Here is a 26428-nt window from a genome sequence, read left to right on the forward strand (position 1 = left end):
GTAACATTACCGTGGAGACTTTGCTCGCTTGTGTCCGTAATGGAGCGTATACAGTCTTAGAAAGTGTCCTTTCACAGACGCCGAGAAGGTTTTATCCTCATTTATTTGTTTAAGGCCTGAGCGCATCTTAGAGAGGAGGGAAAGCCCACATCTGTTAGAAGTCAGCGGTCCATGCTTTTGATTTTGAACTCCCAGGAAAAAGTCTTTTCTGCATGAGCATGCAAATCCTAAGAAAAGAAAAAGAGGATCAAGTCAAGTTTCCAAGCAGAAGGTATAGTGCATGTCCTAAAGCTTATATCGTGTTATAATGCATCTACCCAGAGGAGGGCGGTGGGTTTTAATGACTTACAGGCTTTTAAAAACCAGGCAGGGACGCCGTAAATGTCATCTCATTTAAACATTTACTCAATGACACAAGACTGAGGACCTGTTTTCTCTGCAAAGACAAACCCCTGAGCCAGGAGCAGCGGAGGAGGGAAGGATGAAGTGTTGGTACAGGAACTGTTTCCTCAGCAGATACGTAAATAAGCTCATTGTTCTCCCCAGTTCAGGAGCAGCTCCTGATAAATGACCTCACTGGTTATAATGGTCCTAGTCTTCCTTTCTTTCTTCTTGGTTATTTTGCAGGGATATCGTCGCAGTGTTTCATGTTCTGAGGGAAATAAATTGGATTTCTACAATGAAATACCTTCACACGGCCACAAATAAAAAAAAAATAAATAAAAAATACAGTGAAACGTATTAGATATACAAGAAAAATTGGACTACACCACTGGAATAAATGCAAAAAAATAAATAACAAAGCATAATTTAATTGCTTCCTTATTTTTGTTTATGCATTCAATTATTTATTTCTGTTTTTATTTATATATTTTTAGTATTATTATTATTTTTATCCTTTATTCCAGTGGTGAAGAAGTTTGACAATCAGTGGTTAAATCGTTTTATGATAAATATTTGCATTGTCATGTATTCTGGATGCATTTGTCCCCAGAGGAGGAAGTATATTTATACACCTTTATTGACTCCCATGCACAGATTTAAAAATCTCCAGAAATAAAGCCAGAATTCAGTCATTGGTTTTCCTTATCTCCCTCCGCCTCATCTTTCTTCCTCCTCACACAAACGCATTTCAAATGCATCATATCTCCGAGGACTCATCCTGAACTGAGCGTCCGTCGCTCAGCGTGTTCGCCCGCCAACCTCTGAGCCGCTCGGCGATAGCGAATCAATCTTCCTGCCATTCTCTCCTCCTCTCTGAACCCAAACGCCGCTTTTTTATTTTTTCCACGACCGTGCCTTTTTTCTGTACTTGTGACGCATTTCCTGCCACGCGTTAAGACGAGCTCAAACGAATTAATAAGAACGATACGTGGACAGGAAAAGAAATGCATCTTTGGTCCGTCCTTGAGGAAGCATCCTCAGCCTGAGACCTGTCTCATTAGCATTCACCTCCTCTGGGAATTAAATGAGAACAGATGATCACCATGAGACAACGTGTGCACCATGGAGAGCCAGGCGACAGTAGTTTATATTCACTGCAGGGTTTTGATTGAGCTCCTATGTGTCATTATGTGTCTATATGTGTTCGCCATCAAAAGCAATTTTAGTGTAAGTGGATGCCGCCAGGAAGCTGAGCAGTGTCTCTGTGCGGCTCTCAGTGTGACAAGGGAGTCAAATATGTGAAGAAGTAGAAGAATGGAGGGAAGTGCGTCCACATGTTTCACAAGGCCTTGATCGAATCAGGTGTGCGAGGGAGCAGAGCTGACTCCTCTGGAGCCAAGACATTAGGATTATTACTCTAATAAACCTCTTAAAGGACTGAGATCATGGTGGCTCGTGGTGCAGAAAGGAATTGCTTTCTCTCTGGAGAAGCTGGTGGTGAAACTACAACTTTCCAGCCATCATCCAAGCACCACGGTGTTGTTAAATGACCTTTCTCACAAAAGCTCACTCTTGATTCCCAGCTGGCGAGGCGTCTCTTCTTGAAAAACTTGGCACGACAGACGCCGTTCAACTAATTTCCGTGTAAGAGAAAATCGTCTTATAGCTCCTGCTGAGAGAGGAGGACAAAATTAAGCGCTTGGTGGGGTTGTGCTGTCAACATGCCGTCACCTCGGAGGAAGTAATAACAGCAACTAAGCTGGACTTAGTTCATGCATTCAGCAATTTACTTTGAAACTGGCTGCCTCGTCATTTTTTGCACTTTTACAAAACTTTGTCTTGGACGCAGGGAGGAAGAGAGCATCAGTCGAACACTCAGACACATCATGCATTCAAGACGGGTGAGATAAAAACGTACACAGCGCGACAAATACCGTGAAACAGTCGCCTCGGTGTGAAGATCGCTTTGATTCTCCGTCTCTTCTGCAGATGTTTGAACCCTGAACAGTGATACAGTGATCCGTGAAGGCGCAGCGTCGCGAATCGGCTGTGACTGATAAAGGTGAAAAGTGTATGTGCATGTATGTGTGTAAATGAGGCGTTTAAGAAGTCAGTGTTTTAAGCTTCTGTCCTGACAACATGACACCAAGGTCATGGGTTCTATCCTCATACTGGCCAAGAAGTCACGTTTGTGTCCTTCAACTGTGAAAACATCAAAATGATCTTATCTGAAATATATGTCCCACTGAATCAAAGAATCTGTCATCTTTCTAGGCAGGAAGGATCCACGGGAGATTTAAAGGTCGTCTGAACGTGACGCATGCTTAGAGGAGTTTATTGTTTGTTCTAGTTCAACATCACCATCGCTGCAGGGGACACTAGATATTTTGTTTGTTGTACCATTTGATCGTGGCTTTTCTGCTCCTGAGTGACCTTTGTGTAGGACCACATGGCCTAACGGCTTCAGATCAGCAGATTGAGGGTTCAAGTCCCTTCGTTGTTGAAAGCCCATTGAAAAGTAGTTTGTCCTTTCAAACATGTACTACCTCCCTTAAACTGTCAGGAGTTTTAGAGTGCTTTATTGTTTGTTTTTGTTGTGGTACCATTTGATTGTGACTTTTCTGCTCCAGAGTGGCCCTTGTGTCAGACCACGTGGCCTAACGGATAAGGCGTCTGACTTTGGATCAGAAGATTGAGGGTTCGAGTCCCTTCGTGGTTTAGAACCTGTTGAAAACCTGTCACCCCTACCACTTAACCTGACTTTTTTTAGATGAGTGTGCATGGCCATGGTAGGTTTTTCATTTGAGGTCCATATAAAGGCCGGTTAGCTCAGACTTGTGCTATTAATGCCACTGTCATGGGTTCAAGCCCCATCTTGCTTGAAGCTTAGAGGCTTTTATCACATATTTTTGTTGGTTGTACCATTTGATTGTAGCTTTTCTGTTTCAGAAAGGGAGCTTGCCCAAGACCATGTGACCTTTTGTGGGACCACGTGGCCTAACGGATAAGGCGTCTGACTTCGGATCAGAAGATTGAGGGTTCGAGTCCCTTCGTGGTTGAAAGCCAATCGCATCCATGTTTATGCCTGCCACCCCAGTAGGTTTTGGATTAAAATCTGCAGGTTTTTCGCTTGAGGTCCATCTGAAGCTCTGAGTTTCGCTAATAATGGCAAGGTCATGGGCTCAAGCCCCAAATTGTCCACTTTTTCACCCCCCCCAACATAGTGTTTTATTATTTATTGTTGTCGGTTGTACCATTGGATTCTGTGATTCTGGTCCACAAAGTAGCTTTGCATGGGACCACGTGGCCTAATGGATAAGACGTCTGACTTCGGATCAGAAGATTGAGGGTTCATAGTCCCTTCGTGGTTGACAGCTAATGTTACTTCAGCACCCAGCCTCTCAATGTAGGAGCAGTTATATAGTGCTACTTGGCTTGTGCATAGTATAATGTTCAGCCTAATGGGTAATATATCAGACTTATGTATGAGAGGCTTGATTTTATTGGTATTCTACCACAAACAATAAATGCACTTAAGCATTTCTCTGATGCGCTGTTTTCTGGATCACCACAGGAACACCACAGAATCCCCCAGGAGGAGCTGATGAACGCTGCAGAGAAGGAGGGCGCCAGAGGAGGAAATGGACTGAGGAAGGGTTGGTCTTCTTAGTTGTTGAGATTGGTTTAGACCCAATGGATAAAGTCAGAAGACTGATAGGGGAATAAATGTTTAGGGGGAAACAGAACCAGGTCTGCTGTTTAAAAAACTATGTAGTTAAGAAGATGCATGGCTAGTATGGGGATTGAACCCATGACCTTGGCGTTATTAGCACCACGCTCTGACCAGCTGAGCTAACCGGCCTCTTTCTGAGGAGCTCAATGAGGTTTTTTTTCATGAGATAACTTCCTAGAAACTGTTGTTGATGCACATGGCTGTGGAAGTTCTGCAAGTTGTTTTTTTTTGCTTTTTGTTTTATTTATTTAAGGGCGACTTACACACAGAAACCAACCTGCAACATCAATTCAATGGTCAAAGCGTGGCGCTAATAATGGCCTCGGCATAAATGGCTCTGAGAGTGCAATCAGTGCAATCAGCCTGAAGCATGTTTTGATCATCAAGTCTGCCTGGAAAATGGATGGATCGTCTGACTCAGGATGGAGGATGATGAAAAAATAGACCCAGTGACCTTTCAGGAAAGAGAGACACGGTATGTGAAGTGTGTATTCTTCCATCTAACTGTACAGGAGAGTATTCAACCACGAGACAGAATCAAAGACAAATCAAAGACAGAATCTGATGGTACAACCAACACAAATATGTGCATGGCCAGTATGGGGCTGGAACCCATGACATTGGCACTAACAACACAACTTTTGAGCTAACCAGTCTTTATATGGACCTCAAACGAAAAACCTGCAGAAGGCCACACACATTTAATCTAAAAAAAAAGCAGACTTTCAACCACGAAGGGACTCGAACCCTCAATCTTCTGATCCGAAGTCAGACGCCTTATCCGTTAGGCCACGTGGTCTGATAAGAAGCTTGGCATAAGAGCCAAAGCTACAATAATCATACACCGTTACCTCCTGGTAATAAAGAGTTTTGAGTCCATTAAAGATTAATTCACCTTGAGAAGAGTCCACACCAACTACAGACAGTGACAAACTCAAACTAATGCACGGACCCTCATCTCTTGACATTTTCCATTTCGCTGAAGGTCATCGTTTGCATGTGGACCTTCAGGTAAAAATGTTGAGAGGAACGTTGTAAATCTCCATAAAGGAACCCCCGCTCTCCCTTTGCAAACCTGTCGTCATAAATCAAATGACACAGCCAAACAGAGTAAATACTGAATAGTACAAGATTAATGGGAGAACAGAACAGGTCCGCCGGCACTTTGGCGACTCGCAGGGAAAGTCTTCTGGAGAGTATTTCTTATTTCTAATGAAGAGCCAGTCGTTCCTCCGAACTTAAACTTAGACCGAAAGTCAAGCACTGACCTCCGCTTTATCTGGCTAATTAATAATATTCACCTCATTATGATGTACGCCACAACCCCCGGGACTAAGACGCAGTAATGTGGACTTTAATTAGCGTTGTTTGACAGCAGGAATCGGTGGAGATTTAGAGACGGCAAGGTCAGCGTTAGAGTGCTTGGTGGTGGCAGACAGATATAGAAACCTGGCCACGGCTCGGACGGAATAAATAGAAGAACTGAGCAACTTCACTGATTATAAAAATGGTAGTGAGAAACTGAGACCCTGAAATGTCCTCCACACCAGCTCATTAGACTCACGGGCCGAACCGTTAGCGGGATGAAACTATTCTGGGGTCGCGAGACTCGTATTAATGCTCGGCTTCGTCTGCCGGAGAAATATGGCTTCCATATTTGGCGCCGCGGTTATTTCTCACAGTAATCTGGAAGGAATAAATAACAGGATCTGTGGGCGAGGAACGCGTCGCGGCTGCAGATGAGTTCATAAAAGATTACAGGAGAACTTCAAGTCTGGTCTGAAGCTGCGTGAGGCTTTTTTTAAAAAAGAGGATATCTTCTCCTTCCATCGGACATCGGTCACGTCAATGAATGTGCAGTTTTCAAGGAGGAGGAGAAGGATTCTGATGAAGCTTTAATATGTTATCCAAAATCTGAAAGAGTATAAATAAGTTGTTAGAGCTTACTATCTAGCAAGACAAGTTTGAGGACAAGCAGGAAATGAAGACGTACCCGTGAACCATATGTTTTATTCCTAATTAAAGGAGGAACTGACAGGTAAAGACACTACAAGGTGACATGATCCTCCAAGAAGTGGCTCATTTTCTTTGCCTAAATTTAGATTTAGCTTCAGAACAACGGGTGCAGCTTGTGACGTGAGATTACAAAATGTTTCTGATGTTGTTTTTTTTCACATTTTTCTCATTTTGAGATAATGCTGCCATCTCGTTCAAAAGCAGTCCAATCCTCTTTACGTTGGGGCTGAAATGTGCGACCAATTGCACGGAAAATTGACTCGCAAAGCCTCGCGAACGAGCTACACTTTGGCCAAATTGGCTGCAAGTGTCAGACGAAACAGGAAGTGATCTGTTTCCACTACAATCGACCGCACAGGTGAAGAAGCTCAGATGCGGTGAGTCCGCACGTAACACGATGACACCGTGATTTACAATCTGACGGGGGAAAGGAATATTTTTACTCCTTGATCTACGAAGCGAAACGTAAACGTGTTCAGGTGTGAAATTTAATTCCAAGCTCCAGCTCCACCTTAAACGTACGATGCAGTTGAGTCGGAGGGAGCTCGCTGCAACCAAATCTCCACATCCTTCACGGATCGTTAAATAGACAAACTGTTCACATTAAAGGAGAAACACACATTTGTTTTGACAGGGATTAACAGGTAACGCCTCCACTCCTCCCCAAAATGGCCCCCTCTGGAGTCACATCCTGGAATACATCACAAAACTTTAAACTCATTTGGACTTGGATGTTTTGCACGTGGAGCTGCGGGGATTAGTTTTTCCCCTTGCTTGGTGGATTGTCCGCAAAAGAGTTTCTGTAAAGTTTACCTGCAGCTGAAATACATTTGAATGAAAAGTAATATTGTTCCGGTGACGTCTTTGTGCCTTTTGCAGCAGCTGTTCTCAAAGCTCCTTGAGCTGTAAAAAAGCACTAAAACACGCTGCTCGCCGTGTCGTAATCCTTGCTGATGTGGGAGGTGCTCGGCAGGGACTTGAGGTACTCCATGTGCCTCCTGGCGTCCTCCTGGTTGTGTTTGATGTAGTAAATGATGTAGGCTGTCACCATGGAGAACCAGCAGAACATGGCCACGAACATGGCAACGTCCGTCGTCTTGTGGTGGAAGTTGCAAAAGTTGATCCCCGAGTCCAGGACCTGGATCACCGGCTGTCCGACGTACTCCTCCTGCACCGCCGTGTAGCAGCTGACCTCGTTCACCGTCTCGGGGTCGAGCCGCAGCTCCCTCAGCACCTCCTGCAAGGAGCACTCGCAGTGCCAGGGGTTGTGGGAGAGGCGGACTCGTGCGTGCAGCTTGGTGAAGGTGTCCCTGGGGAGGCTGCGGAGGTGGTTGTTTGAAAGATCCAAGGTCCGCAGGCCCTCCGAAAGCCCTTGAAAGGCGCCGGACTCCACGACCTCGAGGGCGTTGTGGGATAAATCCAGCTCTCGGAGGCGGTGGAGGTCCGTGAACGCCTCCTTTGGGATGTGTCTGATGCGGTTGGACGACAACAGGAGGACCACGGTGTCCTCTGGGAGGTTCGGAGGGATGCTCTCCAGGTTGCGCGAGGTGCACTGCACCACCACGCCGTTCCTGTCCGTGCAGTGGCAGATTTTAGGGCAGGCGTGCGCCGTCATAATCCTCGAAAGGAGCAGCAGTGTTCCCGCAAAGGACAAAAGAGGAGGCGTGAAAGATGTCCGGCACCTTTGAGAGGCCCCCATTAGCGGGCGGTGAGACTGCAGCAGGTGAGGATGTGTTTCTTTAGACGCCGGTGAGACATGAAATACAATCCAGGACGTCCTGTTTGAGTAAAAACCTGATCATTTGAGGTTTGGTGACCTTTCATTTATCGCAAGATTTACCACAAACCAAACCGTGTTCCAACATGCCCAAAGGTTTGCATCCTCGCGAAATGAGATGTCAAAGGGAGGAAACTGGAAGAAACCTGTGAGACAAAAAAAAAGAACAAGAGACAAAAGGTGAGGCCGAGACGTATTACCTGACAGCCCTTCACATTCAGGACTTTGCTTGTTTCTGTTCTGCAGCCCATTGAGTCTGGATTATCTTTAAATTGCTAATTTTCTGGTCCCATCACCTTATAGCACCCCCCGCCCTCTTTCAGTTAGATTTCTACGGACTCCTTTCTCTCTGGAGAGAAGGGAAAGCTGCTAAAGTTCAAGATTATCATAATAATGCCGTGTTTCTGTAGCAGAGCCGGCGCCCCCCATGAGAAAACCACCGGCCGTTAAACAAGGTGTGGGCTCCTCAATATGCAGCAGAGGAACTTTGAAAAGACTTGTGGATGAATTGAACACATTTAAGATGATAATCAGAAAACAAGCTGTTTGGACAAGATGTCAAAAAGTCTTAAAATAATATTAAGAATATCAAAGGAATATTGTGACAGTAGGAGATATTTTAAGATTAAAATAGATGTAAAGTAAAAGTTAGCTGGTTGCTTGGGCAAGACATTTGTGAAAATCTAAATCTATCCATAACGAAATTTTCCTGAAGTGGCCTGAAGAATATTTAAAATAAAACATCTTGGAGCGTTCTCTCACACATAAATGATAAACATGTGCGTCACTAATATATCATATGTTATTAGTTTAAGGACTTTATCTTGTTATCTGAGTCGGCTCCTACCTGACAGCTTCACTCCGTCCGGTCCAGATCACTGAGAACTAATTAAACGAGGGAGAGACTGTCGTCGGCTGGGACATCCAGGAGAGTAAATCAAACGCTTCATCCTTTGCAAAAACAAACGTGTCCGGTAACGGTCCGGTGCAGAGAGTGAGTGCAGAGAGTCTCGATGTTGTCGGTGCAGCAGCAGCAGCTGTGCGTCTGTCGCTGTGGATGTGGATGTGCGCAAAGGGTCCCGGTTTTTCCTGCGTGCTGCACCTGCGTGCTACGATAAAGATTCAACAGAGTTAAACTTCATGACGCTATATTTTGATAATATTTAGACAAATCAAATTGGATTTAACTACATTAAATAGTCATTTTCTCATAGGCTACTGTGTAATTTCATTATGCTTATCTATTATGATTTATGAATATAAAAACTCTAATTTACTTTTACGTTTACAATATTTGGGATTTGCACTTATTTATTTACAGCTTTGTTAATAATGTGTCAAAAAAAATGTTTTGTTTTGTCTGGGAAACAGTACGCAGCCTAAAATATAGATATACAGGAAGTGTAAGACTTGAAAATGTCCAATTTCAAGAGTTTTACGAAAAGTTGTTAATGCTTCCACGATATGTTGTCCCGTTTACCGCGTTCACGAGAAAAGTCCTCGTGACCAGCGCCCTCTTGTGGTTTCAAATCCTGCACGAGCTGGGACATTTGAGAAATAGATGGATAGTAAATTAAAACCTTGCAAATTTACAGTTTACCGGGTGGCTAGCTTGCTAAAGTGCTAGCCTCGGCGGCTTCTAGACACCATCGCAACACTTAGCGGTATTCTCACGACTCGAACGCCAAACATTTTGTGCACACGACTTCCCATGTCGAAGCTACCTCCTACAGCCATTAGCTTAGCATCAAGAGTAGCAGCAGTTAGCTTAGCTCCGTCTCAAGACAACAGAATCCTAAAGCTGCCTAATTAGATGCTGCTTAATCGTGCTGTATATTATTTGTTAATTTGAAACAGCTTTTTTATTTTTTTTGGATCAAGTCCAGTTGAACTTGTTGAGCGAGGCTAGCAGTTAGCCACGGCAGTGTTCTAAGCTGCCAGGAACGTGTCGTCCTGAATAATGAGACGGTTGATGCGTTGATGCTGAGAAAACATTAGTAACCCATGGAGAACATTAGACTTAATGATGGGCTCAGTTGTTGAAAATTACCTTTTCACGGTATCTGCTCACTTTCCTGCACCCACTGACGTATATAAAATTCAAATTTCATGCCCACTTAAACTTTTGAACCTCTACTTTATGTTTTAGGACATTTCCTCTGCCTGCTGCCTCTACTTATTTATTCATTTTTACCTCCCTTTGCAGATTTAATTTATATTTTCATCCCTGACTCTATTGGAGTCATGGACTCTTAAAAGAAACTCAATACGCTGTGCAAAAACAACTCACTCTGTGTGGCATTAAAGGGGAGGACAAAGTAAATTAAAGGGCGGTTTGTCGTCTCTCTACTCCCAGAATAAATGACAGGACCGTCCTACGTTCAGATTAAATGAATGAGACATTAAAGTTTTTCTTGTGTCCTCAACTCAAAGGTCCCTGAAGTCCATTTTGTTAACCCGTCGCCTTCCCGTTCCCCTCATGATCGCCCGCCCTGCTTGTCACACCCCGTCACTCTTAATGAACATCCATTACAGCTGTCCTGCTTCGATGGAGGCTTCAATACCGAGCCTGTTACGCCCGCGCTGATAAAAGACCTTCGAAGGTAGTCCCGGCTGTATCGCCGGGACGCGGCGACCACCTGGATCCTGCCAGCGACTTTGCAAAGCATCTGTGTGATTAAATGTGCAGAGTTCAGCCTTGTCAATTTTGCTGAGAGGCAGAATCATTGATTATATTGACCAGTGAGGCATTTTCAGCGTGCTTTATTGTGGCGGCATCCAGAATCGCAAAGCACGCTTATAAATGGCTCAACACCAGGGGGTTTGTGATTCCTGGGTAGTCAGTTGTAAGAGATTTACTTCACAATCGCAGCTGTTTAAGCGTTGTGAAACGTGCCAAGGCGTTTGTTTGACACCCTTACTCATCTTGTTGGCAAAACTCCTGCACGCTATCTTAAACCCAGGATCACAATGATATGGTGCCGAGCCAGCTTAAGAGATGCTTTTGTAGGCGAAGCAATAAGCACTGAGTGATGCTGTCAGTTAATGGGACGTATTTGCCATAAATCGCCTCCTGCCACGTTACTTCCTCGCAGCAAAGACACCATTTTGACACCATCTGCATCGCCCGCCTGCTTTGTTTGGGATGACATTGTGGAGCTGCACTCTGGGAGCTGCACTGTGTTGCCCTACAGTATATATTGACCTCTCCGAATAACGCTTTCTCGCTTGCAGAGGCCACCTGACATTGGATTTCTGCTCACTCTGCTCGCAATTGCTTTAGCGCGAGAGGGAGGACGCGGCGTGTTTTAGCACTCTGAACAAGCGCTCGAACTTGATATCTAATGGCGGGGGGGCTCCTCACTCTCCCTGCTCTTGTCCAGACTTTTGCAGCATCTTTGAGATTTACACTTTCTCTCCCCCCTTTAACATCAGTCCTTTGCTTTATAGAGAAGGTTGTCGATAGGCAGCAATGCTAAGTGATGGCGTGGACTCGATCCAACTTACATGCCAAGACAACGCTGGGGCAGTTTATGTTTTGGACAAGCCCAGTCGGACGTACCTTTATTGAAGGTAAATTGACGGAGGAGAGCGCCGTCAGATTGGCTGATGTCTCTTTATATTACAGATCAAGTTACGGAGCATTCTGGGTCACTTTTCAGAATAGAACAAAGCACGACTTCATAATTGAACACCTGGCTTCGTGACAAGGTTCCTCCTCCCTTGCCCCAGAGGTCGCAGCAAAGGATGGATGTCGTCGGCCAACGATTATAGCCCGGCCACATGGAAATGTCTCAGACAGCTTCTTGGCTCTCACTAGAATAGTCTACCCTTGAATGCAGCCCTGAACCCAGAAGCCACCTGTAAAACTTACAATTCCTGGCATCATCTTGGCATCGTCTGCTGTTTTGAGCCGTTAGCATCATCCTAAGATAAATTCAATAGTATTCCTTCCATCACATATGATCATAAAATAAGTCCAGCTCTCTGTCTCTTAGATCTCCTTAGCCTTCGAACAAATCCAGCGTCAGAACAACTTATCTTCCCCAATATGTCCCGAGATGCAGCTGAAAACTGAGTTATCAGAGCCGAACAAAGACAATCGTGGCCTCATGGAGTTACCTGTTGCTCTCCTGACCAATTCAAGACAGGTTCATACACAGGTACATAACGCAGTATCATAGAAAATGGCTCCATTACGTTTCTTATAGGGGAAAAAGACTCACTTCACCGAGAGCCGTCTGCAGTCGGCGTGTTCGACATCCACTCTGGAGAAAAAGCAATTTACAGGAGCAAAGGGGGGCCAACTCATAAGAAGATGTTGAAATGCTTTGAGGGTTTCGCCGCTGAGAGGAGAAACCTTCGGATCTTACCATCTGTTTGTCGTTAGAACAAGATGGAACGGGTTGACTGTGGATTAACTACGCAAAGAAATAATACAAATATCTCAAATTACAGTCTGAACTTCCTCTAACTCCCAACTTCTCTAACTTGTGTCTGTACGTCTCTCAATTTCAATATAATAAAGCAAAGACCAGAGCAATTAGAGGTTCTTAAAGACTCATCTAAGTGGCCTCTTAGGTGCTCAATGACTGGTGGTTTCTTCTTTGCGAGGATAATGGTTCTCTAACAACCCATTAACGACCAGAAAATGTTTCAGCCTCGTTTAGATACACCCTGACCTGGGTGGCACACTCTCTGGAGACATACTCTCAGTTTTAAGCATGGCGTGATGTTGATAGGTTGATCTGCAGCGGTTGTCAGTTGCAGGATATGATTCTGTAAAAGGAAATGCATGTGGAAAGAAATTTGGAAAATGCTGAGTAACTTCCCAGAGGAAAAGGGGAAAGTTTTAAGTCCACATTGTAGCACCGTTTTGTTTCCCAATTACGCATTTAACCATTGTTGTGAATGCGGTATCTGAGGAGCGTCTCAATATTTGGTGCAAACGTTCGCTCGGACTCAAGAATTAAATAGAATTTGGTTGTCAAAGGTCAGTGTGTGGACTCACAAAACGCATTTCCGAACATAAGAATTCAAATGCTAATTGTTTAATAGGATTGCAGCCTGCAGCCTGACCCGTTTGCAGAAGCATATATTCTAGTTTTCGATGTTGAAACAGAAATTTACCCAGCATATCTCAAGCTTGACCTAGTTGATGGGATTTCATCCCGCGGGATGAACGTCCCTGTTGCCATTAAATCGCTATTATCTCATCCAGCTGTCTGTGCAGTCGCTGGAGAAAGATGAACCTGTGGTTAGCTTAATCTTTTTCAGCCATTCTCCAATTAGGACGAATTAAAATTAAATCAAAGTTAATGATAGCAATTATAAGAAATTACAATTATTCCGCGTTTTGCTGCGGACCTGCGTCAAGACCTCGCCACATGAACCTGCAGCTCTCTTAATATATAATTGACTTTAAAGGAAGAGGATAGATGAGATTTAAGCCTCTTTCTTTTAATTACCATAATCACGATGCCATACAATAATTAGCTGCATTCAACAACTATCAAAAATCTCCCTGGGGGGATTTTTGCCCTCCCCCGTCAGCTCACGGTTCAAACTCCGAGTCGATCACAAACCAGACAGAACCAAGTCACAGAAAGAAGAAATGAAACTTTATTCATTTTTTTTATACTTACCAACACTTTGAAATTAAAACCTATGTAATTACTCACAACTAATATAGATCTGCACAGAGCAAATAAATCAATCGAAAATAGTTACGAAGTCCTATCACTTTTTTTCCTCCCACCCCCCAAAAAACTGCAAAACACACAAACAAAAGCTGAAAAACATGTCTACTCATTCTTTTTTCTTTTTTTTTTACTGCTGTTGCTGCCACGTGTTAAGTTGATAAAATCCCCCCGCCCCAGAAAAAAAAAATCTCCGCTACTTACGCTAATGAGGAAATAACTGAATAAATAATTGCACATTGCACCCTATTATTGCATTAGTTGCAGTTTGTGTCAAAGTCGTAGTATACTCAGGCATATACACAAATGTAAATACACTTCTCAAACACTGAGTAACACATGAATATTGATGTTATTGAAATCACACTGCCATCACTTAAAACTCAATAGTCCTGCTTAAGCAATCACAACGAGATCTAATTGGTCAAACGCGCGCTCCGGCTGCGCTATAAACCGTTATAGCAGTTGTCTCGAGCAAACATTTCAATGGTACACATGCACTGGTAACTGTTATATAAAAGCCACAATACCCTGGAGGGTGTTCTTCACTGCTACAGAGTGTAGGTCATTCAGAAAGAAGGCCCTCTCAGGTATCCGCTAACTCTTCTAAAAAGTACGTTTGCCAAAGAAAACAACGAAATAATAAAAACTAATTTCAGCTTGACAAACATTCCCATCGCAGCACAAGCTATGAAAGAAACACAAATCCGTAACTCCGATGCTAGCACTACTACGTGAGTTCACATCAAAATGTAAGAATTATTGCAGAATAATCATTGACTATGCATCGGTCAGTATATTGACACAGCATTTGGTCCATTTACATAATCACATATGTCATAAAAGCGCTTTAAAATTACAGGAAAAGACCCTTTTTGGTAAATGTGCTTATTTGTTTTCATACTCGGATTTAGACTAATATGAAGCTAACGCCAGCAATCGGCTAGCTCTGCTTAGCTTAGCATAAGGATACACGTCAATCCAAATAAAAACTGACCTGCTTTTATTTTTAGTTCTCAGAGTTTTATTTATAATGGTGCTGAGAGGTAAAACTAAAGCCAAGAGACGGCATATTTTAGTTTAGCTTAGCACAAATTGGGTAAAATAGTCATCTTTAGATGCTACTTAGCATAACACAGCCTGACTAGCTGGTTTCCTCTGCTTCCAGTGTTTATGCTAAGCAAAGTTAGCCAGTACTAGCTTCATATTTAGCGTACTGATATAAATAAATGAATTTCCCAAAATGTCAGATGTGTCCTTTAAGCTCAGCGTAGGCGACTGGAAACGAAAACACAAGCTGTTGCACGTGTGAAGAACTCGAAACGGTGTAAAAGCAGAATATTTCCGTGTTGGACGGTAGATAACGTGATTCGACAATAACATTCAACAGCTGTTTGTGTGTGTCAACGCCGAACTGAGCTCAGCTGAGGCTCGGAAAAGAGATGACCCAAGCTGTCCAATATATACGCGGCGCATCCTCGCGAGCGGAAGACGCGAGGGGTGGTTCAATTACTGAATGGTACCGAATATCGCCCACACCTCCCTCTCATATTAAGTACAATGCAACGAAATCGACTTAGCTTACGTTTCATGAATAAACAGAAATTCACATGTGCATCACCACGCCATAAATAAATACACGCCGGCTTCTCTGGAAGCCAGCTAAGCAGGAATTGTCATCCAACCTGTCCTTAAATAAAAACAATTAAGTCGCTGACATAGTCGTGACAATAAAGACATTCAAACCTAAAGCGTCAAATCAACCGCATGACAACGAAAAAAAAAATAATAAAATAAACGACAAGATGAACAATCGTGAAAAAGAGACTGAGTGGTCACGTCCGCCCAGGCCCTGTGGGTTCCCGCCCCCCAACGAACCCCTGAACATTCCTTGGCCCAAAAAATACCATCCGGCTTCGTCCAAACGTTCAAGCTTCAACTTCTTTCCCTTGTTTTTTATGGCCGTCTGTCGAAAGCTTCAACCAGTCAACATTTTCCGCGACAAGGGAAGGAAGCCGAAAGGTTTGGACGCAACGCTTGGCTTTTAAGTCCAACTAATCCTCCCACATCAGAGGCAGTCCAGAGTAAAGTGTTGAATAGTCTATTGCATGAGCGCCGCGTAGTCGACTAATGTGCTAAGCCACAAGAGTCCTCGTACAAAACAAAATACAGTAGAATAATAAGTTAGTAAACAATCATTTAAATTTTCAGTCAGTGCTTTAGCCACTGATTTTTCACTAATTCCCATTCATGCATCTATATACTAATAATCGGAGTCGATAGAAGGAGGCTACGTCGGAAAGTTTTTCATCTGGGCATGGAGTAGGACTTGACGTGAATGGCCAAAAAAACTAAAAATTAAACGCAGAAAAAAAGTTAGCGGAAAAGAACGGGAGATTATTAATAATGACGTTAGAAGGGGCACGAACGCTGAACAGGCTTGACTCAAATACAAAACGACACGACACTGAACACATGCAATATAAGCGAGAATGCAAGTAACGGGAGATTAACATGAGAAGGGAGGCTCTAGGAGTGATACCATTGGCTTAAAAGGGTCATGTGATGCAGCAAAGAGTCACGGGTAGAGATTAGACACAAATTAGGACAAAAGCAGAACAGTCCAATTATTGTTATTATTATTATTATTTCTCAAAGTATATTATCAAAGTTTTGATAATTTGGCTACATCCCACCACACGCTGTGCCGATAGCATCACTGAGCAGCTGTTCTATGCAAATAACTACGCTCTACAAAAGTCTTTTACTTTAAAATGATGTCCTATATGACGCTGCACTGACAGAGAGAAAGAGAAAAGCAATAGACAGAGAGAAAAAGAAGATTAACACAAGTCGATCCTAATAAACATTCAACATGCTTCAACAGTTGTCTAAAAAAAAAAAAAATAAAGATCTAATCAACAGAGAATTTCTTTTTTTTTTCCTTTTTCTATTTTAGTTTTTTTGATTTGGCTCTCTGAAATAAAAGCGAGCGCCCCACCCCGCCCTGAAGTACTTAGAACCAGGGTGGGGAAGGAGGTCCGAGTTTTTTTAGTTTTGTTTTTTTGTTGTTTTTTTTGTTTGTTTTTTTTCGGAGAGCCAGAGCCAGAGTCCGGAGGGCTTCATCAGGGTTGTCTGCGGTAGTCAGTCATTGGAAGGGGCCAAACGGAGGAGCCAGTCAGGGATCTCAGGATGTGGTCATGGAAGATGGGTCGTTCCACATGGCCGCCACGTCTCTGAACCTAGCGGAGGAAGACGTAGAGGTAGGCGATTACTACGTGGTATTTCGATAAAGGATGCTTTTGCAAAATCCTACATCATATATATCTAAAATGCTGAGTAAAAAACATAAATGTGGTTTTCTTTGCAAGGTGCATAAGTAAAAGTTCCTATTTTGTCACCTATGGTCCTCTGTTTCCTGGTTTTATACTAAGCTAAGCTAGTCTAAGCCATAGACAATAAAAAGATGGGTGGCAGATCTGCTCCTCTAAAGTGAAGCCAAAGCAAGTAGAGCTCCCCCTGGTGGCTTGCTGCAGTATAGGTCATAAGCTCCGCCCCCTTCATGTTAGTGGGCGGGACTTGGGCCGAACTAAAAAACTAAAATACATGTCACATTTTTTTTTTTTTCAAGGATGGTTTCTGTCATTTTAGGTGGACTCTGGCTCCAAAGTCGCAAGATGGCGCCGCCCGTATCCCCGGGAAAATAGCGTCAGTTTGGCCAAAGCAAGGAAGTGGGGATGCATTGTACATATTTATATACAGACTATGCTCTAAGCTAACAGGCCTTAGTTGATGAGAGTGGCGTCTCTAACTAATAATGTTAAATGTTTGGTTGTGGCCATGGTTTAAACAAGTACATTTGACGCTAGTTGACAGCGATTTGAAGCTGAGAGCAGCTAATTGGCCACTTTCCTATTTTTTAAAACAGAAACCATCCATGTCACAGGAGTGGCTCTTTCGCTGACCTTGCATTGATGAGGTACTGAGCCAGGCTGATGTTGGCGGGGGTCCCTGTGATGGTGATCTGGCGCTCCGATGACCCTTCCATGGCGTTAGCAATTTTGATCTGCGCCCCAGACATCTGACGGATCTCGTTGATTTTGGTTCCCTGGCGTCCGATTATGCAGCCTATTAGCTGGGAAGAAAATGGGGGCGGGACTTAGGATGGCTGGAGCAAATAAAAGGCACGTTTTGTTGGATTGTCTGTGCAGCAAGTGAGACTCGCCGACTTCAATTCTCTTTACTTCGGTCCAACAAGTCTTTTCCATTAAGGGCACTCACTTTACAAAAGCAAACTGCCTCTGGCGGCAATATATCTCTGCTGGAATAGTTGCAGCTGAACAACTGTCACATTATATCGCTGCAAACCTCAACAGGAAGTCATGTGAAAAGATAATAAAGCAGAGATTTTGACATGGCGGTCCACCAGCATTTGAGAGTTTGCCATTCGATCGCAGCAGAAGGCTTTGTTCGGAGAGTCCTAGTTTCTCAGGAGTCAGTAAATGTAAGGACAATGTCACAGTATTGATTTGTGGAAAGGTTTAAAACGTTGTGCCTTTAATGGACTCTCTCGAAAGAGGAGAGGTGGAGTTTTAGGGTGTTAAAATAGCCAGAAGCAGCCGCAAATTACCCCGACTGCTGAATAAGTCATGACAGAAGACATCGTGTCCACAATATTGTTTTTAGATGCCTTTGCTGCTGAAGGCGAATGAAAAATGTCTCGTTTTAAATCTCTCTTGTTTCAATTAAACCGTGTAAAGACTGGTGGACGTTTCGCACGTGACGACGGGGTGTACTCACATCATTGGGAATGGTGAGTTCATGAGTACTGGCCTGGTTACTGGCATCCAGACCTGCTGCTGGACACGGGAAGCGAGACAAGAGACAAAGAGAGAGGAGGAGAGGACAAGGGCGTAAAATAGAGTTTGGCACATCGGCGGGAATGATTGATGAACTGCAGCCCTGGAGTTTTTCATTTTCTATCTATTGACCAGTTGTATGTTTGGAGAGCGTGGCTCAGCCCTCTGCAGAGCCTGCACACTTTATGTATAATATATATATCAGCTGAAAACTCAAGTGCTACTCGCTAAATTATAATAATAATAATAATAAAAACGCACAGTTTAAAAGAAACTAAAGGGAAAACCAAACGACATAAGAAACCTCAACATCAACAAGAGCAGACCACCAGCAGGCCATGTCAATGGCAGTGCACCACAGAGACCATTAGGAGGAGAACGACGAGAAGAAGAAAAAGAGAAAGGACAGAGACAGGAAAAAAAGAAGAGAGAGAGAAAAAAAAGGAGGAAGAGAATGTGTTTGTCTCTACAGGTAAAAACGAGAGAAGGAGCTTTGGTGAAGAGGGTTCATCGTGTAGGTGGGTACGTACCGGGGAAGGCAGGGGTGGTCTGTCCGAGGGGGGTAAAGGGGGTTTGCTGCATAGCCAACTGGTGGAGCTTGCTCAACTGCTGAGGGGGGGAAGGAGGAGGACAGCAGAGCTATGAGGTCATCGTTAAAAACACACTCCTGCGCTCTCACACACACACACACACACACACATATATAGAGGTCTGTCCGAACTGCTACAAGAGTAAAGAGAGGATCTGAGGAGAAGTAACGACACAAGTGAAGGACAAAGACAGAAAGAGAAAGAGAGAGAGAGAAGAGACAGAGAAGAAAGAAGGCTCATGAGGGACTTGGCCCGAGAGTGGGACAGGTGAGGTCTGTAAGCTCCGCCCCTCCACAAACGTCCAGTTAAAAGACATGAAAACCACTTCCTGATGCAAGCGCGTAAACTGTTAACTACTGAAACGCTAGCAACCTTAACGAAGAGGAGGTGGGCGGAGCTTAGCTTGCACTAGTCTCTGATTGGATGGCTTTGATAAAAACGGTGCACTGAAGTGATTTTGTTTTCATTCTGCCAAATTGCGCGACGTCTGCAGGCCAAGCCCCGTTAACGTCAAACAGAGGGCGAGGGAGGAGGGGAGGGGGGTAAGCAAAGAGTCAGAAAAGTTACATCTGAGAAAATAAAAAATAAAACTGTATTAATATTAACAGTTAATATTAATAAGGGCGGAAAGAAAGAAAGGAAGGAAGTGAGAAGAGGCTCCGAGTCAAAGAGAGAAATGAGTTTGTGTTTTTTTGTGACGTGGCGGGACGGGGTGCAGTGTTGACTGCCTGGTGGGGTTAGCACTCACATCTGGATGAGGAATGGCGTACTGTCCTTGAATGGTATACGCCTGCAAACACAAGGAGGAGAGCTCACTGTTAGAGGGTTACATCGACAGAACAGATAACACAAATATAAACTGCTGAATCAACTTTGATAAAAAAACGACTAACTTGTACAATTTATGTTCTGACGTATATTTATAGCTTATAAAACATTTAAGTCATGCATTATAGACTCCCCTGTCTATTCATCAATCAGATCCAGTTGAACTAAATCAATAAGGGACAACTCAAACAGCAAGGGGAGGTGATTGGGGGGGTGGGGGAGGAAATCAGAGGAACGACCCTGAGGGGAGTGGCGGGACTGTCCCGTGGTTGGATGTGTGGTTTATAGGAGCCACAGAGGTCAGAACTGAGCTGGAGTCCAATTTATCTCCACCTGGAAATCTACACTGGATATTTAACAGCATTTGCCCATACAGAAATCTAATGTTTTTGAAAAATTTAAGGATACAGTCCACCAGGAGCATCTTAGCATGATAATGGTAGCATTTACTGGTCAATTTTAAACACAACTGCTCATAAAACCTATTAAATAAAAGTAAACCTAACCTTTTTTTTGGGATATTTGGGATATTAAGACCATTTTTTGGCCTTAAATTTGAAATTTTGCAGTAATTTGAATTATCTGCTTAAGTAAAATGTGATATAATTCGCTAAAACTCTTAGTAAATTAATAGGTTTGCAATAAAAGAAATTTTATTTTTTTATTTTTCCTGAACTAAACATTAAAATAATGAAAATCAATGGAACTTTATGCACCATTTTCTTCTGCAGTACCTCACCTGTCCACTAGTTGGCCCCGCTGAGTTTTCCTTCCTGCAAGTCACCTGATCAATCTACACACCTGCTTCCTGTTGACCTCATCAGTCTGTTCATTCACTGGTCTGATCTTGGTTTCATGCTGGTAAGTTGGTATTTTTATTTATAATTTAGAGCTAAGTCGTCTAATTTCCCGCCTCCTACTGATGTTTATTTATCTCAGTTCTGGTTTGAGTGGCTGGGGTCAGGTGGGTGACAGTAAACAGCAGTGGTGGTGGTGGTTTCATGCTTGTCCAGGCGAGGTGGGTGAGTGAGGGGGAGAGTGAGGCGAAGGGGAGGAGGGGGAGAAGTGAGTAAAACCTGGTGCGACTAACAGGCAGTGGCTGGTGCTGCAGTAAGAGGCTGAGGTTGGCTGTGGACGCCCCCAGTGGGTCTGCTCTTACCTGGCCACCTGAAAAAATGACAGGGGTGGAGGCAGGCTTGGGGCGGTAGGGGATGGTGGCACCTTTCGGTGGGGACTGAGGAGAGCAAAGGAGGAGAGAGTGGAGTGGGGGGGGGGTAAAAAGAAGAAGGGGACGTGGAGAAAGTGTTAGAGCAGAAAGAAAAGAAACAGAGAGAGAGAGAAGCTGCATAAAGTGAGACCAGAAGGGACGGTGCCTGAGGGAGGACGACCTGTGACACTCACACAAAAGTGCTCTTCGCTGTGCGCTCATGCTGACATAACATGTCCGAATCGTGGTTCAGTGCACAACTAAACTCGGATTTACCTGGAAACATCACTTTCAACTGGATAATGATGACTCAACATACTGTGTTTGTTTTTGTTTTTTAAACATCTGCTGAAGGCCGCGCTCTAGAGACTTACAGTCGTGTCACAAATGTCCTAGCATCCATGGCCGGTGCCACCATGAGGGCCCGAACGGAGAGCTGGCCGTGCAGACAGTTAAAAATAATGGTGCAAGAAAAGGAAAGACACCTGAGTAGAGGAGTGAAGCCCGTTATTCTAGTTTGGACACGCAAACCACAAGTTCTGCGACAAGAGAGATAAACGATGCATTGATGTGTAGAGTGAGGAGCAGCAGTTAGCTTCATGCTAGTCGGACGGTTGTCATTGAACTCTGTAGCAGCTAAAACTAAAGCTGCATGCTAACAGGCTAAACTAAGTGGAGGAACGTGTCAGCATTTAAATTAGCAGAAAACAAGCTGGAGGTTAGCGTAGGCCACGTTCTCAGCTAGCTATTGAGATTTGCACACTAATCCTAAAGAAACCACATTAACAGCAATAAAAGTGTAGCTAGCTTTTATAAAGTTGCTCATTTGATTAATCTTGTGTTCAAGGAGCAGCAGTTAGCTTCATGCTAGTTGGACGTTTGTCATTGAACTCTCTGGCAGCTAAAACTAAAGCTGCACCGAATACAGCTGCATGCTAACATCCTAAACTAAGTGGAGGAACGTGTTAGCATTTAAATTAGCAGAAAACAAGCTGGAGGTTAGCGTAGGCCACGTTCTCAGCTAGCTATTGAGATTTGCACATTAACAGCAATAAAAGTGTAGCTAGCTTTTATAAAGTTGCCCATTTGATTAATCTTGCGTTCAAGAATGTGAATGCTGTCTCCTTCTTTTCCCCTCGTGTGCCCCTCTTCCCGCCCTCACTGTACCTCAAGCATCACCACACATATCTGTTTGACACATTGGATGATGGCTTCTGGGGCCCCGGAGATGGTCACCGCTCTCTCGGTGGAGTTGGGGAGCATGTCACCTGCCACCTGGACCTGCGCCCCCGTCGACTGCAGGTGAGAAGCAAACACGGTCAGCAGTCTGAAGCGCTTTAAGGTTTGATAGAGCGTGTGTGTGTGTGTCTGGAGGATTTCTATCTCCTCTACCTCTCTCATTTCTTTGATTTTGGAGCCTCCTTTCCCGATGAGGGAGCCACACTGGCTGGCCGGGACGACGAGCCTCAGGGTTACGGGGGGTTTGCTGGTGGCGGGACTGTTGCTCATGGAGTTGATTATATCCTGCAGGAGAGCAAAGACCAGGATTGATCAGATAAATATTGAGTATTTGACTATTTTACAGTGTGGTGTGAGTAAATCTGTACCTCAGTAAAGGTCGTCAGTACTTCTTTCACCAAACAGAGCTGATTTTAATTCTGATTTATCTGATCATACAAATAACAGCTGTCTGTATAAAGCTTGTCTGTCTTTTATGTTAACTTCTGTTTCTTTTACTACTACTGGTTCTTATTCTGCCCCTTCTTCTTCTTCTTCTTCTTCTTCTATTATTTCTAAAAGGTCTCATTTGTCGTCTTCTTCTTCTGTTGCTTTTTCAGCTGTCTCTCTACTATTTCTGTTTCTTTTACTACTCCTGTTTCTTATTCTGTCCCTTGTTCTGCTTCTTCTTCTTCTATTGTTTCTAAAAGGTCTCATTTGTCTTCTTCTACTGTTTCGTATTCTGTCCCTTCTTCTGTTTCTGCTTCTTCTTCTACTACTCCTGTTTCTTCTTCTGTCCCTACTTCTTCTTCTTCTTCTTCTTCTGTTTCCTATTCTACTTCTTCTGCTTCTTTTGCTACTGCTGTTTCTTATTCTGTCCCTTCTTCTTCTACTGTTTCTAAAAAGTCTCATTCATTTTCTTCTTTTCTTCATAAATATACCTGTCTTCTTCTTCTGCTGCTGCTTCTTCTACTTCTGCTGCTGCTGCTTCTTCTTCTGCTTCTTTTGCTACTCCTGTTTCTTATTCTGTCCCTTCTGTTTCTACTACTGTTTCTAAAAAGTCTCATTCTTCTTCTTCCTCTCTGTCTCTCTCTATCTTCTTTATTTTCTTATGTTGTTGTTTTTATTTAATCACATAACACCATCCTACAGCTAATTAACACCTTTTCATTCTATCCCCTCCCTTCTACATCAGTTCCAGACACAGTGACCGTATGCGGACGGTGAGGGTGATTTAATTGTCGCGTTCTCGGGACCCGGTTCGGCCGGAGGCAGCGCCGGACACGGCTCCCCGAATCAAAACACAGCACTGGCCCACTGTCAGGGGGCGCAGCAAGGTCAGATCAGCAGATTTCCCGTCCTACGTAACGGGGGCCAAGCCTGCTTTGTATTCCATTTAGAAATGAGGCAGCGCAGACGCTAACGCGGGCCAGCGCCAGAACAGAACCCAGCACATCCGCTCAAGGGCTGTCACTTTTAAAAAGGGCAGGATTGTTCTTTTTTATTATTATTTTTAGTTTTAAAGAGTTAAAATGATGAATGGTCTACCTCCTCAAACTTGTAGGCTATCATGGCAAAGGCCTTGAAGATAGCATCTGTCGGCCCGGTGATGGTGACTATCCGTTCAGGGCAGTTTCCCTCTGAGATGTTGATCCGGGCGCCGCTCTGTGAGCCACAGATAAACACACAAACACACATTTACATAGGCTGAAAACATCAATTTAGACGTGTTAAATATGATTCGGAGGAGGCTGCTTTCTTACATCTTCACGCATTTTCTTCACCGTCTCTCCTTTCTGGAAGTAAAGAAAACAAGAAAACAACATTGGGATGTGTTTGCTGCAGGCGTTGAGACGCGTGTCATGGTCTGCTTGTGATAAATACCTTTCCTATGATGCTTCCAACCTCCTGCAGAGACGAAAGAAACCAGCGTTAGAGCTTTGAAAGGACTTTATCTTGTGACACGCGTTTGTTGTGTTTGTGTTTTTCCCCTCCCAGTACCTTGCCGTGCATCAGCAGCCTGATGGTGAGGGTCACGTTCAGTCCACCTTCTGATTGGACCTTGATGGGCTCCATGTCGGGATCGGATGTGAAGGAGGGGGCGTGGTGCACGTGAGAGAGGAGTTCGAGGGCCAACGCGAGTGTGATGGTGGAGTCAGCCAACCGGTCACCTGCCCAGGTAAAAAAAAAAAAAAAAAAAAAAGGACAAGACGTTGAGAAAACCTAAAAAAGAATAAAGAGTGCAGTTCCACTAATGTCCACTAGAGGCTGGTGGCGCTAGCAGTGAGTCAATCCCCATAGACTTCCATGTTTACAGCAGAAATAAACTAATTTCCAATGTTTAACGTCTCTAAATATATAATTAGCTTCATATTTAATGAATTTAACGGGGCCCCGACATAATATATGTATTTCCCTTGTGGATCATTAAAGTCTATCCAAGTCTAACAAGAATATCTATGTGTTTAGAAATGATGTAAAGCCACTTAAACATATCTGTTTCCAATTTAAGGTCAGTCAGTGAGGTTTTATAGTAATCTGCATAGTCGTTTAACATTTATTCTGGATGTATATGTGTTTTATTTAAAGAGCTATGGAGGTAGTGAACAAATAAACGTAAAGTACCTGATGCATAAACTAATTGTAGTAATTTTTGGAGGTTTTAATTTCTGTGGTCAGATTGATTAAAGTTGGCCATAATTTGGGGGCATGGCCGCTTTGAGCGTCCTAACACGTTGCTCATCAGCTCCACTCATGCTCCATCTCTTCAAGAATCCATATTTAGATACAGTCAAAGTAAACGACTTTTAATTTATTCTAGTTTAAATGAAAGTATAGCGGTGTCAGGGAGAAGGTATGCATGGAGACCCGCTTGGGGGACATCTCAGGGGCCTGGACAGATCCTGGTTTACTTTGTGACTTGTGCTAAATTAACTTCATCTCAATCAGTATACGTTTCAAACGGGGTGAGGTTATGCATGTCAGCTAATTTCTTCTCAGTAATTTCCCAGATGGGCAGCGTTGTAGTTTCATTAATGTTACCTAAACTGCAGTAAAGACTTGAACTGTTGTCAGCAGAGAATTAATCCATATTTGATGTTTTTAGTAAGGACTGGGTGCAACAAGATATTCCTCAAACGTAGCTCACATAAAAAGCGAGAGAGAAGAAGAGGTGAAATAAGAGCAGGAGTAACGCACAATGCTTTTTAAAAAGCTGGAGAAATGAGCTGTGCACAAAAGCCGCTGAGATGTAGGGCAGCATATGTTCTCCGCTCAGTCATGAGACGCGCCGTCCCAGCGTCCGGCGCCATATTTATTTTTATCAAAAGCCCGTTCCAGCTGGATCTCCTCTAACTCTGCCTGACAAGTGATGTAATGACTCAGGGCCGGGGCTGCTGCAGTAGGTCGAGCGAACACAGGAGGGCGCCTCAGCCCGTCCGTGGGACTCTCATCCGAGAACAAACACCCTCAGACGGGGGGAGACGGGGTCTGATCTGAACAATGAATGCAATTAAAGCTCAGCTAGAACCTGAGCTGCTTGCTCCTGCAGCAGAGATGGGATTTAAACTCAGATGTGTTTGCAGAGGTGCTCTCGTGACCTCTGGATGATCCGCCGCTGAGATTGAAGACAGTTTGGACGCTGCTGCAACATCACAGCGTGAATAAATGCAGTCCAGGCTCTAAAGAGTTAGCTCCATGAGTCGTTCAGTTGCTTTTCTCTGCAAGATATCGTTCTAATTATGATAATTTGGGCAGTCTATCACATTTTAGAAGCTGCAGACGCAGTATCAGGCCTAAACAGATAAATACTGATTCCTCAGAGAAAGATGAAGCTGATCCAGCAAACATTTCTTGAGTTTCTTGTCGGACCGAGTGTCGTCTGAACTTTCTAAACAGGAACACGGCGTCCTCAAGTACTCCAACAGCTCAAAGATATTCAGTTTATGATGATAAAAGGCATCACAAATACTGTGCACATTTTATTTATCCTAGAACAAATCTTCTCTCTGAGCGTGTGAAGCTATTAATTGAATCTACAGATTTCTGATTGTTTTCATCGCGTGCAGTGATGATAGCCCCAGACATACGTTGAATTAATATATTTTTCTGGATGTAA

General features: G+C 43.7%; 2 protein-coding genes across 3 annotated transcripts; both read right to left on the bottom strand.

Moving 5' to 3' along the window:
- Window positions 1-7049: 7049 nt before the first annotated feature.
- LOC311509657 (leucine-rich repeat-containing protein 3-like) lies at window positions 7050-8356 on the bottom strand (the record flags this gene model as incomplete). The annotated part of the gene is made up of 1 exon (XM_084574892.1): window positions 7050-8356. Exon 1 carries the CDS (start codon window positions 7830-7832, stop codon window positions 7050-7052), a length of 783 nt encoding a protein of 260 aa, XP_084431018.1. The 5' UTR covers window positions 7833-8356.
- Window positions 8357-16748: 8392 nt separating this feature from the next.
- Window positions 16749-24493, bottom strand: LOC311509127 (poly(rC)-binding protein 3-like). 2 transcript variants are annotated; one of them, XM_084574187.1, is made up of 12 exons: window positions 24313-24493; window positions 24196-24219; window positions 24075-24107; window positions 23860-23976; window positions 22486-22617; window positions 22261-22389; window positions 21046-21120; window positions 19807-19848; window positions 18999-19077; window positions 18410-18462; window positions 17575-17744; window positions 16749-16851 (listed from the first exon to the last, which is right to left on the bottom strand). In XM_084574187.1, the coding sequence occupies exons 1-12, from the start codon at window positions 24385-24387 to the stop codon at window positions 16797-16799; spliced, it is 984 nt and encodes a 327-aa protein (XP_084430313.1). In that variant the 5' UTR covers window positions 24388-24493; the 3' UTR covers window positions 16749-16796. The 2 variants fall into 2 exon arrangements, with proteins under 2 accessions (XP_084430313.1, XP_084430312.1); XM_084574186.1 differs by having other exon boundaries at window positions 18999-19074; window positions 20977-21120.
- Window positions 24494-26428: the final 1935 nt, after the last annotated feature.

Source organism: Chelon labrosus (genome assembly GCF_963514085.1).
Source record: "Chelon labrosus genome assembly, chromosome: 24".
NCBI lineage: Eukaryota > Metazoa > Chordata > Actinopteri > Mugiliformes > Mugilidae > Chelon > Chelon labrosus.